The sequence below is a fragment of the Cebidichthys violaceus genome, unplaced genomic scaffold, assembly GCF_023349555.1.
Source record: "Cebidichthys violaceus isolate CVI_PGR_0920_01 unplaced genomic scaffold, fCebVio1.0.p SCAF_24, whole genome shotgun sequence".
Lineage (NCBI taxonomy): Eukaryota > Metazoa > Chordata > Actinopteri > Perciformes > Stichaeidae > Cebidichthys > Cebidichthys violaceus.
Genome location: NW_027176417.1, coordinates 2,903,609 through 2,916,743, shown reverse-complemented (window position 1 = coordinate 2,916,743; position 13,135 = coordinate 2,903,609). Strand labels below are relative to the sequence as shown.

Below are 13,135 nucleotides of genomic sequence, written 5' to 3'. Positions count from 1 at the left end.
TTTTCTCTGATAGAGTGATTGGAACAGATACTTCTTTGTCACAAAAAACATTCATGAAGTTTGGTTCTTTCATGACTTTATTATGGGTTAACAGAAAAAGTGATCAAATCTGCTGGGTCAAAAATATACATACAGCAGTGCTAATATTTGGTTACAAGTCCCTTGGCCATTTTCACTTCAATTAGGCGCTTTTGGTAGCCATCCACAAGCTTCTGGCAAGCTTCTCGTTGAATCTTTGACCACTCCTCTTGACAGAATTGGTGCAGTTCAGTTAAATTTGATGGCTTTCTGACATGGACTTGTTTCTTCAGCATTGTCCACATGTTCTCAATGGGATTTTAAATCAGGACTTTGGGAAGGCCATTCTAAAACCCTAATTCTAGCCTGATTTAGCCATTCCATTATCACTTTTGATGTGTGTTTGGGGTCATTGTCCTGTTGGAACACCCAACTGCGCCCAAGACCCAACCTTTGGGCTGATGATTTTAGGTTATCTTGAAGAATTTGAAGGTAATCCTCCTTCTTCATTATCCCATTTATTCTCTGTAAAGCACCAGTTCCATTGGCAGCAAAACAGTCCCACAGCATAATACTACCACCACCGTGCTTGACGGTAGGCATGGTGTTCTTGGGGTTAAAGGCCTCACCTTTTCTCCTCCAAACATATTGCTGGGCATTGTGGCCAAACAGCTTGATTTGTGTTTCGTCTGACCACAGAACTTTCCTCCAGAAGGTCTTATCTTTGTCCATGTGATCAGCAGCAAACTTCAGTCGAGCCTTAAGGTGCCGCTTTTGGAGCAAGGGCTTCCTTCTTGCACGGCAGCCTCTCAGTCCATGGAGATGCAAAACACGCTTGACTGTGGACACTGACACCTGTGTTCCAGCAGCTTCTAATTCTTGGCAGATCTGCTTTTTGGTGGTTCTCGGTTGACTCTTCACCCTCCTGACCAATTTTCTCTCAGCAGCAGGTGATAGCTTGCGTTTTCTTCCTGATCGTGGCAGTGACAAAACAGTGCCATGCAATTTATACTTACAAACAATTGTTTGCACTGTTGCTGTTGGGACCCACAGCTGCTTTGAAATGGCTCCAAGTGACTTTCCTGACTTGTTCAAGTCAATGATTTGCTTTTTCAGATCCATGCTGAGCTCCTTTGACTTTCCCATTGTAGCGTTTGTGGGCGTTTGTATCCAATGAGCCCTATTTAAATGGCCTCAGAGAAGTCACCAGCTGTAGTCACTCATAATCACTCACAAGAAGTTAAGAGGCCATGCTATGAAGCTCATTTCATTGACACAACTTTCTAAGTCACCAAAATTGCTAATTCATGTTGCTGTATATATATTTTTGACCCAGCAGATTTTGTCACTTTTTCTGTTAACCCATAATAAAGTCATGAAAGAACCAAACTTCATGAATGTTTTTTGTGACAAAGAAGTATCTGTTCCAATCACTCTATCAGAGAAAAATCAGAGTTGTAGAAATAACTGGAAACTCAAGAGAGCCATGACATTATGTTCTTTACAAGTGTATGTAAACTTTTGACCACAACTGTATATGTAAAAGCAGCTCAAATTGCAAAGAAAAAAACATTTAATTTAATTTAAACAATGGAAATTGAATTTACATTTAAACAATTAAACAAAAAATAGACAAGGCTACAGAATATAGAAATCTAACAGACTAAAAAGGTTCCACAGGGATAGAGCTACTTTCTCTTAACTGTTTATATTTTGAATGCTGTGATATTTGGTAGAGTTTAGAAGGCGAAAGAATCACTAACACAATGTTCCAATACATACAGCTCTACCACAGATACAGCCGCAGTTTAGCAAAAACAAGTAACACACCTGCACACCTGCGTCCTCTTCCATGGCATGAGACTGGCTCAGAGGGAACACTGGTCACAGATGTGTGCTTCACACCAGGATCTGTTGCTGCAGTGTTCAGCTGGCTATGTTTGTGAGCTTTGCACTCTTTGTTGTCGGTATGGCCTTTACCACAGTCATTAAGGTGATGATTATATGGAGGAAAATGTTGACAGCGTGGTAAGTGTTTCATGTTAATGGTCTTTTTTTTTTTTATCTGCTCCACATTTAATATCATGCCACATTCAAGTCATTTCAAAAGAAGAGAACATCTTGAATTCGTCCCACGTGACACGAATGTGGCATTTCTGCTTTAGTCTATTTTTAAATTCATAAAAAATATGCTTTATTTGGGTGCGGGGTGGTGTTGTATGGGTGGGTGTTCTCCAGGAGACAGGTGGAGTGGGAGGCAGCCAGCAGCCTGATCGAGGGGATCTGCCTGACCCTGCAGCGACAGCCAATCATCTCCTTCCTCCCACACCTCCGCTCGCTGATCAACGTCTGCGTCAACCTGGTATGGAAACGCACAGACGCACAACACCTGCACACACCAGTCGGTATCATGGTTTGAGTTGTGCCATTTCTTTGCGCGTGGTGCCAGGTGATGGGTGTGGTCGGTCCCTCCAGCGTGGCAGACGGGCTTCCTCTCCTCCACCTCAGCCCCTACCTCTCCCCTCCGCTGCCCTTCAGCACAGCAGTGGTGCGACTGGTTGCCCTGCAGATCCAGGTAGGCGTCAGTTTAACCTATCTGGCTCTTCATCGGACATCTAATCAGCAGCAGCTCTCATCGTCCATTTTCTAACTTTTGTTTTCCATCCTAGGCTTTGAAGGAGGACTTTCCTCTCAGCCACGTGATCTCACCTTTCACCAATCAGGAGAGGCGAGAGGGGATGCTGCTCAACCTGCTCATTCCCTTTGTGCTCACTGTGGGCTCTGGAAGCAAAGGTAAAAGTCTACCTGTGGTTTGAGACAACTCGTTATGCGACTCGGTGGTATCGCTTCCCTGGTTACATAGAATTAAAACACAAGTTGTACAAATGTCTTGAATTAAATGTCCGTCTGTTTCCCCCTTGCAGATAGCCCCCACCTGGAGCAGCCGGAGATCTTCCTGCTCCTCCAGACGGTCATCAATATCCTGCTGCCTCCCCGCATCATCTCCACCTCCCGCACAAAGAACTTCATGCTGGACGCTTCCCCGGCTCACTGCTCCACCCCGGGCGACACGGGGAAGGATCTGCGCAGAGAGGGATTAGCAGAGTCCACCAGCCAGGCTGCGTATCTGGGTACGAATGAAAAGTGACAGCATTTTATAGCTGCTTTTGGTCCCTTCTCATCCTCTTCCCTCCGACCGTCCCTCTGCAGCTCTGAAGGTGGTGTTGGTTTGCTTTGAGCGCTCGTTGGGAAACCAGTGGTACCGGCTAAGCTTGCAAGTGAAAGAGATGGCTCTGAGAAAAGTGGGCGGCTTGGCCTTCTGGGACTTCATTGACTTCATCGTCCGAACCCGTATTCCTATCTTTGTCCTGCTGAGACCCTTCATACAGTGCAAGGTTCAGAACCAGCTTATTTGTTCATTCACTTGAATTGTGCATGCACTTTTGAACGATGTGCCTCTTTGTCTTCCTCACTGGTCCATGTATGTTCATGTTCGCCTAGTTGTTGACGCAGCCTGCGGACTCCCAGGAGGAGATCACAGCACGTCACCACATCGCTGACCAGCTGGAGCGACGATTCATCCCGCGACCTCTCTGCAAGAGCTCGCTGTTCGCAGAGTTCAACAATGAACTCAAGATCCTCAAGGAGGCTGTGCACAGCGGCTCCGGTCAGACACTGAAGCAAAAACAACTCTTTTTTTTTTGGGGAAATCTGTATATTTGTTATCATAAAATATCAGATGATTCCTCGAATTGTTAACTTACATTTTTGCCTGTGTGTTGGTGTCCGACCTGCCCCCCATCCGACAGCTTACCAGGGCAAGACGTCCATCAGCACGGTGGGCACCTCTACGTCAGCGTACCGCCTCAGTTTGGCCACGATGTCGCGCTCCAACACCGGCACCGGCACAGTTTGGGAGCAGGACAGCCAACCGTCGCGCCAACCCTCCCAAGACACGCTCAGCCGCACCGACGAGGACGACGAAGAGAGTCAGAAACATTCTCATTTCTTGCACATGACAATCGTAGAAAATCGGAGTGAACTCACCGCATCCGTCCTTCTCCCTTCCAGATGACTCCATTAGTATTCCCAGCGTGGTGAGCGAGCACGAAGCCTTTTTGCCTCGGATGATGGCGCAGCGCCGGTTCTCCAGCCACGCCACCGGCTCCGCGGCCTCGCAGCCCGAGGTCCCCCGCACCACATTGCTGCCCAGCCACAGGTAACACATAACAACACACATGCATGCACGCCCACCAATACACACTGAAGCACACAAGTATGGACAAGCACAATGTTTAACTTTCCTAGTGTAGTTTCTGTTAAAAACAGGAAGAGTTTGGGGTTTTTATCTAAGAGACAATGTTTCAATTCAACACGGATCTTTTTTTTATTTGATAAGTATAAAAAGTGTCCTGGTTCGTGACAATATACAGGATCTTCATTATTTGTCCTGCGGTTGACGATACAGGACAAAAGATTTGAGCTGGTGTGCAGAGAGAAATGTTCTAACTGATTGAACCCTTAAGTGTGTTTTCTGTTGAAAGGATTCCTGTATTTCTGTTCTGCTGAGCTCAAATTCAATTATTTGTGTTTTTCTCTGCTTATTTATGTAATATGTAGAATTCATATAAATGAAAAGGACCAATCAGTCATATCCCACAACCACAGCCATTTTTTTCTGTGTATATCTCTGTTGATTTATGATGTTTTTGTTCAACAGTCTCAGAGCAGAATTGTGAAGTAGCTAAGACTCTGTATCTTGGTAAGAATGTCGTAGTCAGAGCTCCGGCCTCCCACCGCGCTGTCTGGGCTCAGGGACTCGGGTGGTAACGGATCTCGACTACACTCCCTAAACTCCCCCTCCGCCCTCCCTTTTTACAGTGAACCCAATGTGCTAGATGAGTCCCAGGGCCTTCTGCAGGAGGGTAACCTCTCTAGGTACAGTGGCCCTCTCTCTGTGTCTGTCCCGTTGGTGCGTTCTTGCATCTGTCTGCCGGTGGGAGGGGCATCGCCTCGGGACGGCCCCCTTCTATTGGCCGCCTCGCCGTTGATCACTCATCCACATCCAATCAAATCGTCTTGGCCCGCCACACCTCCCCTCACCCCCCACTTACCTGTCTCTATCTCTCTGTGTGGGTCCAGTGGTACTTGTCTCTGTCCTCTATCCCCCCACTTCCTCTTGAGCTCCACACTGACCCTCATCTTCTCAGCTCATCTGCTGTGCTATCTTAACCAGGCCCCTACCCCCTACAACTAAAGAGGGCCCCCTCAGCCAGGGAGCTCTGGTTCACCTCTGTTAGCTGTGGGTCTTTACAGTTGATGTGCCATCACTAAAGTCAGCCTCTCCCCCATTGGTGCCATGGTGTTTCATGCTGTTTACATGTCTATCAGGCTTCTCGCTGATCAAATTGGGCGTCCTACTCTGGATACCAATCTGTAGGGGCAAGAGGGAACTGGGGTGGCAACTATAAGATGAGGACACTTTTGTTTTCTTTGTCCAGTTTTGTCCAATTTTGCGTTTGAGAACATAAAATCTGATCTAGCCCAATTACAATTTGATTTAACAGAGTCACACTTTAGGAAAAGGGGGAATTTTAAATGTATGAGCGTTGCTACTCCAGCCCCTACTATCCCTTGTTGTGTTGTCAGTGTATGAATTTCTGCACTGTGATTGGGTGTCTTGTTACTTATTGTGTGTGTCGTGTAGTGAGTGAATGGGTAGAATAGCTATAACTTATTGTGGTCAAAGACTTGGTCAGTAAACGAGCTCAGCTGGGGATGCGGTGGTCTTTTGGTCTCTTCATGTTGATGTATTTTTGTGTCTGTGTGTGTGTGTGTGTGTGTGTGTTCGTCTGATTGATTGTACCAGGGTTGCCAGTGTGCAGAGTGAACCGGGTCAGCAGAACCTTCTGATCCAGCCTCCTTTAGGAAGAAAGAGAGGCCTCAGACAGGTGTGGACGTTAACTTTATCTTTCATTTTGAATGAAATTATGCAAACTACACGGGCGGTAATAAAGAAGTGATTTTTATCCATAAAAAAGAGGGGATTCTAATTCTAAATCTAATCCTGCAGCTGCGACGCCCCCTGCTGTCCATTCCAAAGAATGAACCACGCGGTCGATCTGGAGCGAGGCTTTCCACAACCCGCAGGAGCATCCAGCCCAAGAACAAACCACTGGGTAACAGCACACATGCCTTCATATGTGTGTGTGTGTGTGTGTGTGTGTGTGTGTGTGTGTGTGCTGTTGACTGAACGTGAGGATATGTTTGACGTATAATTTTAAAACATAATGAGTGAGTCACTGAAAATGTAACAGCCGGACTTTCCCCGCACTTCAGATCAACACACAACAAGCCAAATCTAGACCGTTAAACACCGTGAGAGCAGAGTTATCCCGTTGAAATGTGATGTTTAGTGTCTGTGTGCTGACTTGAACTGGCCCATCCTCCCCATTCACAACCTCCGTCTTTGTTCCAATGCTGTTTGTTGTACCACCTGTCCCCAGACTGACTCTTCTCACTCTGTTCTGTCTCATGCCTTATGTTTCGAAATAAAGAAACTTTGTTGGACTGTGAAGGTGAGACACAACCCTTAACCCTCTCCTCTCCACCCTGCAACGGCCCGCCCCCTTTTTATCTGCAACCTCACCCAGTAGGGCGCTCTGCATGTCTGTCTTGCATCCCCCTCCCAGTCCCTGCCTACCCTGTCCTGTTCCATCCCTGCCTCCACTTATTTTTTTCTTGGTGGTGCTGATGTGTTAGCGAGTCGCTAGCTGGCGCTGTTGTCTCTGTTTTGACCACGTGCGCACGCCTGTGTGCCCACAGCGCATGGAGACCAAAAGAGGTCAGTGACCTTTACAGAGAACCAAGGCCAGCAGACTCCCAGCGCGATGGACCCTCCAGCTGAGGGCAGGAAGGCCAGTCCTGCCCTTTCAAAGTCCCCGACACTGGAGGTGCCCTCCGTCTCCTCGGCCACGGTGACCGCCGACCTGCACAGCCCTGCTAAGACACAGGTAGGAGCAGGGGTGGGTAGGGAGCTGTTAAACAATCCATCTTGGCAAATTCTCATTAACTGCTGAAAACCATTCATCCATGCATTTTATGCAATCTTTGGAGACCCAAAGAGGTCAGTATTCAAAAGTAAAAAAGACCTTCATTCAATAAATAATCATATGGATAAGGCGTAAGTTTTGTGAAAAACTCCAATGCATTTTAAAGCTCAGATTATTATTATACATTTTATTTTATTTTTACTGTAGGTATGTTTTATTTCAAAATGTGTTTTATCCAAAGTCCACTTTATTCTTCCCAGGTTCCCCCCGTCATAAGCAGTAAGGAGAAGCGAGAGCAGTGGGGCCTCCGCAGCAGCCTCTCCCCTCCTCCCTCCATCTCCCGCCCTTCCACCCCAACACCCCCATCCCGAACCTGCTCCCCGCTGCCCTTCTCCCGAACCTGCTCCCCTCTCGCCTTGTCCCGCACCGCCTCTCCTCTCCCTCCACCGCTCCCGGTGCTGGGCACGGCGCCGGCCCCTGGCCCCCCGCCGCCTCCGCCTCTGCCGCCAGCGCCTCTCCTGCCTCCGCCGCCGCCGGGGCCGCCCAGGATCAGAGAGAGCCCCGGGGACGAGGACACGACCGCGCTCCTGCCGCGCAGCGACACCCTGCTGCAGCTCAGCGAGGACGACGGCACAGAGAACCCCCTCCTCACCCCGCTGCTGTCCCATCCCTCACCCCGGCGGCGGCCCCTGCCTCTCTCCCCGGTCGACCTGGACCTGGACGAGTCCCACGTCTGAGAGGGCTGACAGGCGTACTGTATTTTTCTATCTGTAGCCAAATGCCATACAAATACCTGCAGGGTCCGGATAACAGGGAGGCTGTGCTGCAAACAATTCACAAGCAAAAAGTAAAGTGTGATTTTATTGACTGAGTTTGAAAGGAAGGGAATGTACAGAGAAGTGTGGCTTCTTCTGTTTTCCACACTGAGCCACCGACTTGTTTTCTATCCCGTCTGTAGCCCGAATCGTAAAAGACATTTTTGTTTTCCCCTCAGCTTTCCCCTGAAACTAAACCGCTCCCTCCTCAGCGTCGTTGTCTAGTTCTGACAAAGGTCTACACTCCTAAATGTGCAAAACATTGCCCCTTCCTTCCTCTCTCTGTAGGTCTGTTATTTAATCTTTTACGTGTTGAATGTCAACATTATTGTCCTTTGTCTGTTCTTATGGCTACATACTCTGTAAGGTTGAATGTATATGTTAGCAGCAATCTACCTTATTGCTTGTCTCCTTCATCACAGCAACGTGAAGTCATGCTGTATTTCTAAGTCGACCTATAAGATAAAAGGTTTATTTTTTAATTTTATTTTAGATGAATACACAATAAAAGATCAGAAATGTTTAAGAATTGATATTTAACTAATGAATGCTTCTAATACTGTAGATTTGAATGTCTATATTGCGGAGATCTATATAAATTGAAAAAAGGAGATGTTTTATCTTGTACAAAGACTATAAAAGAGGACAATGCAGAACTTGTATAGACAGTGTATCTATAAGAGCCATTCTAAAGCGGTGGGTGAAACTACGGCCTTTATCTGAAATGAAGAAGGAGATATACAGTAAATATTCAATACAGTATATGTATTTTAAACATTTAAATGTGATAATATGTAAGAGATGAGTCCTGTTGTTTCAGCTCTCATTCTAATCATAATGTCAAACATACATATATCCCATTAACTCTGTTTCTACAGTGTGTGTGTTGTGCTGCTCAGTGTCTCAGCAGAATATTTTATTTGTGACCAAAGACGGTGTCGTTGTGTTTATCAGCAAAAGAAAACGGATAACATTTACAGAAGCCTCAGTCACTCGTCCTGATGTTGCAGTGCTGGTCATGTTCTGGTTTTGTGTCTGTGACGTTGACTTGACATCAGTGAGCGACCGCGATGCAGTCGATAGCTGTTACCTCGTTGCTTGTTCCATGCCTTAACGGAGAAATATTTACACGTCTGTCTCTTTAAATGCGTTTATTGTGTCTGCTGAAAACCTCATACCTCCTAAATGTCCACTTTTAAGGAGGTCATATAGTTTGTGGACATGTGACGAAATATCTAGACATCCAATCATCTCAATATTTATTTTAAACACACATTTTTGTATGGAAAACATGCCGATTTTACCCTTTTCATCAATAGTAATAATGATGTTAAGTCACATAATACAGGATTAATATGTGCCATAAATCACACCAACGCACACACAGTATGTGTTGTTATTGGCTGATGCCAGTGCCGTGAAAATATAGTGTTCATTTGGGTACATTGATTCTTCTGCAGTGGGAATAGAGAGGGAATAATGCAGCCTCTATGGAGGTGTCTTAATGCAGTTTATTCAACAAATATTCAAAGTGTATTCTTAATAAAAGCACACTTTACTCCCCTGTTTCTACCTAATTTATGACCCAAAATGGAAATGCAGTGAGAACATATTTGTTATGTATTCTTGTCCTGTCCTCTGTATCCATGTCCACCTAAGAAATGATCTTTTTTATTTTTGCGCAGTTTAAAACATATCTATCTCAAATCCATAAACACACACTGTACCACACATGTCAGGGTTTAAGTCTTTTGTCAGAGGGCCATTGAACTGTTGAATCAGAGTTCCCTTTAAATGTAATGTGTTCGTCAAAATATGTCTTCTTTGTGCAAAGTTAGAATAAAGCTACAGAATATCAGAATATTTCTGGAATATCTAAATAAATGGATATTGTTTACAATGCTTTTCAGCTTTCTGTCCATTTCTAACCGTGGAGAAGTCAGTAACAGTAAAAATGAACACGATGACATGAGTGACACGTTAAAATTGTTTTGATGACGCAATGAATGACCCCCCCCACACAGCGGAAGATGCGCTCTTCCTGTGAGGTCATCACTATTTAGCTCAGGTGGACGCGCTCACCTGATGACGCATCCAAGATGGCTGACAACAACCTGAGCGGTGGCTGCTCGCGTGTCGACAGTTTGTGAATGGAGGACCAGAGGAAGAGGGAGAGGGAGACCTGCAGCTAACGTTACCTGTGAGTTACGATGTCATTCAGGGGCTGAACGGCCACAACAACGACACAAACAAATACGAACACATGTCGCGGCGTCCATTGCTAAGCTAGCTAACGTTAGCTGGTGCAGTTCCTTACGTTGAACACTAGGGGGCGGACTCCATAAATGATATGGAATAATAGTGTGTTGCAGGGATGACGCGTTGTTAAGGGGAGTTAAAATATATTTATCTGGCATTTTAGTTTAATAATAGTGTGTGTAGAATGAAACCAGGGGAATTACATAGTATGTGTCAAAACCACTTGACCACCTGGAAATGAATGTTTTATTTGTTTTTTCATTGTATTTTATTGTATTATTTCTTACCTTATCACCATATTAATGGACTGACAGACAGTGAAGATCTCCATTAAATCATTGAGAGTCATTTTGTGACTTAAAGTCACTTTTAACTCCTTGTCATCATCCAGGCACATTGTATGCTGTCAAAAAGTCTTGAAAAGGTAATAGTATAATATGCCTGACAAATGTCATAAAAAATGTAAAATGTGTCAGAATGTAATGTCATAAAAAGTCATAGTCTAGTATGTGATGAAATTGTTCATAAAAAAGTCAGTATACAGTGTCATAGTAATGTTAGTCATAAAAAAGCCATATAATAATATAATAGTCCTTAAAAAAAATCATAGGATGTCATAAATAATTGTCAGTGTCTTACAAAAGTGATCCCTGTCTCCGTCACACAATGCAAATTGTGATGACATGATCAGATTATCAATGTATAATATACCTGCCAGTGTTTTGATCGATCTTACATGAAATCGAATGCAAACAGGCTGTTTAAATCCAGGGTCTGTCATTGAGATAGGAGAGATTTAATATATGTTGTAAATGTCTAAATGTCTCTGTTTTTGATCCAGACTGCTGAATGAACAAAGACACTCGAAGCGCCTGGAGGAGACGACAACGGGAGCGCTTGGAACAAACATTTGGTAAATATCAAGTCAATTATTATTAGTAGTAGTTGTTGAAGTGGTAGCAGGCAAATTATAGTTATTGTTGTAGTTGTAGTTCTTGTTAGTGTTGTAGTCATTCAAAAAAAGTAATACAAATGTACGATATTATGTCGTAAAAAATTCACAATATAATGTCATTAAAAAAAAGCAATTCAAAAGTCATAATGTAGCCATAACAATGATAATACGAATAAAAACGTCATAGTACAATACGTCATAAAAATGTCAGTCATTGTATAGTATTTAATAAAAAATCATAAAAATGTAGTGTAAAAGAAGTCAAATTATAGTACAACATGAATAAATTCAAAATATAGGGTCATAAATATATGATGTAGTATTCCACAAAATATTATTAAAATGTGATTCAATGTCATGATATAGTGTAGTATATAATATGCTTTAAGAAAATCAAAATATAGTGAAACAAAAATGCCAAAGTATAGAAGGCCATAACAAAATCCTGATAAAGTATCCCATAAAAATGTTATCAAAAATCTGAATGATATGCCATACATAATTAAAATATCATGTTATAGTATGTCAATCAAAAAGTCATAGTATAGTATGTAATATAAATATACTATGTAGGTATAGAATGTCATTAAACAGACATGAAGTCATAGTCTTTTATTTTTAATAAATGTACGTCGTAAAAAGTCATACAAACGTCATAGCACAGTATGTCATAACACTTTCATTAAAAAGTCATAAAGAAGTCAGTATGTTATGAAATATTTCTTTCAAAAATGTCATTCATAAAAAGTCATGAAATACAATGTCAAAAGATTTGATAGTATGTCACAAAAATGTCAAAGACATAAAAAAAGTATATAATTTAAATTCACAAAAAGTCATAGTATAGTATGTCATTAAAAGTAAAAAAAATCATAATATAGCATGTCATTAAAAAATAAAAAATATCATAGTATAGTATGTAATTAAAAATACAAAAATATCATAGTTTAGTATGTCATTAAAAATACAAAAATATCATAGTTTAGTATGTCATTAAAAATAAAAAAATATCATAGTATAGTATGTCATAAAAAAAATTAAAAATATCATAATATAGTATGTCATTAAAAACAAAAAAATATAGTATAGTGTCATTAAAAGTAAAAAAAAAAAAAGATCATAGTATAGTATATCTTAAAATAGATCATAGTATAGTATGTCATTAAAAAATATAAAAATAGTATAGTTTGTCTTAAAATAGATCATAGTATAGTGTGTCATTTAAAATGTAAAAAAAATAGTATAGTATGTCATTAAAAGTAAAAAAAATATAGTATAGTATGCCGTGATAAAGTAATAAATAAGATTGTAGTATAGTATGTCTTAAAATAGATCATAGTAGTGAGTCATTAAAAGTAAAAAAATATAGTATAGTATGTCATTAAAAAGTATAGTATAGTGTGTCTTAAAATAGATCATAGTATAGTGTGTCATACTTTTTTTTTTAAATATCATAGTATAGTATGTCATTAAAAAGTATAGTATGTCTTAAAATAGATCATAGTATACTGTCATAAAAAAATCAAAGAAATGTTATAGTATAGTATGCAATGCAAATATTAAAATATCCTAAAAAAGTGTGTCAAAGTATAATAAGTCAAAAATGTCATATTTTAATATATCATCAAAAATATTAGTGTAGTTTGCTAGAAAAAGTCAGAAAATGTCATTTAGTAGTATAATATAGTTCATTCAAAGTATTTTCAAAAGTCACAGTATAGTTTGTCATATAAATGTACTAATATAGTTTGCACTCAGTCATCAAAACGTTGATAACCTTTGTTGTATTTATTGTTATTGTTGCAGTAGTAGTAATAATTCCTGTATGTGATGCATGTTCTAACGTTGTCCTTCTCTTCTTCTCTCTCCAGATGAGTGCAGACTTTCCAGACCAGACCTGAGGACGACGGGGTTTCTTCTCTTCATCCACGTCTTCTTCTGCTGCTCTGCGGTTACTCTGAGATCTAACTTATGAGAGTGGGGGGTGGTTCGAAAGTTGAAAATTTGCTGTGCAGCTAATTTTTTTTTTTTTTTTA

At 41.8% G+C, this 13,135-nt stretch overlaps 1 protein-coding gene and 1 long non-coding RNA gene across 18 annotated transcripts in view; both read left to right on the top strand.

The window, feature by feature from the left end:
* The window catches only part of LOC137878887 (protein unc-80 homolog), a 38,906-nt gene extending 29,119 nt beyond the window's left edge, over positions 1-9,787 (top strand). For 11 of the 17 annotated variants that reach the window (XM_068719361.1, XM_068719373.1, XM_068719372.1 and 8 more), the window contains 14 exons: positions 2,257-2,380; positions 2,468-2,593; positions 2,688-2,811; positions 2,943-3,149; positions 3,229-3,413; positions 3,520-3,685; positions 3,828-4,007; positions 4,090-4,237; positions 4,900-4,956; positions 5,888-5,969; positions 6,092-6,197; positions 6,576-6,596; positions 6,844-7,031; positions 7,331-9,787. In XM_068719361.1, coding sequence (XP_068575462.1) covers positions 2,257-2,380; positions 2,468-2,593; positions 2,688-2,811; positions 2,943-3,149; positions 3,229-3,413; positions 3,520-3,685; positions 3,828-4,007; positions 4,090-4,237; positions 4,900-4,956; positions 5,888-5,969; positions 6,092-6,197; positions 6,576-6,596; positions 6,844-7,031; positions 7,331-7,807 — 2,191 coding nt within the window. In that variant the 3' untranslated portion in view covers positions 7,808-9,787. The remainder of the gene's footprint in view (positions 1-2,256; positions 2,381-2,467; positions 2,594-2,687; positions 2,812-2,942; positions 3,150-3,228; positions 3,414-3,519; positions 3,686-3,827; positions 4,008-4,089; positions 4,238-4,899; positions 4,957-5,887; positions 5,970-6,091; positions 6,198-6,575; positions 6,597-6,843; positions 7,032-7,330) is intronic. The other 6 variants (XM_068719374.1, XM_068719367.1, XM_068719362.1 and 3 more) reach the window with 3 other exon arrangements.
* A 196-nt stretch (positions 9,788-9,983) lies between these two features.
* Positions 9,984-13,135, top strand: LOC137879075 (uncharacterized). The gene is made up of 3 exons (XR_011103700.1): positions 9,984-10,085; positions 10,986-11,057; positions 12,971-13,135. It is a non-coding gene; the product is annotated as an uncharacterized lncRNA (long non-coding RNA).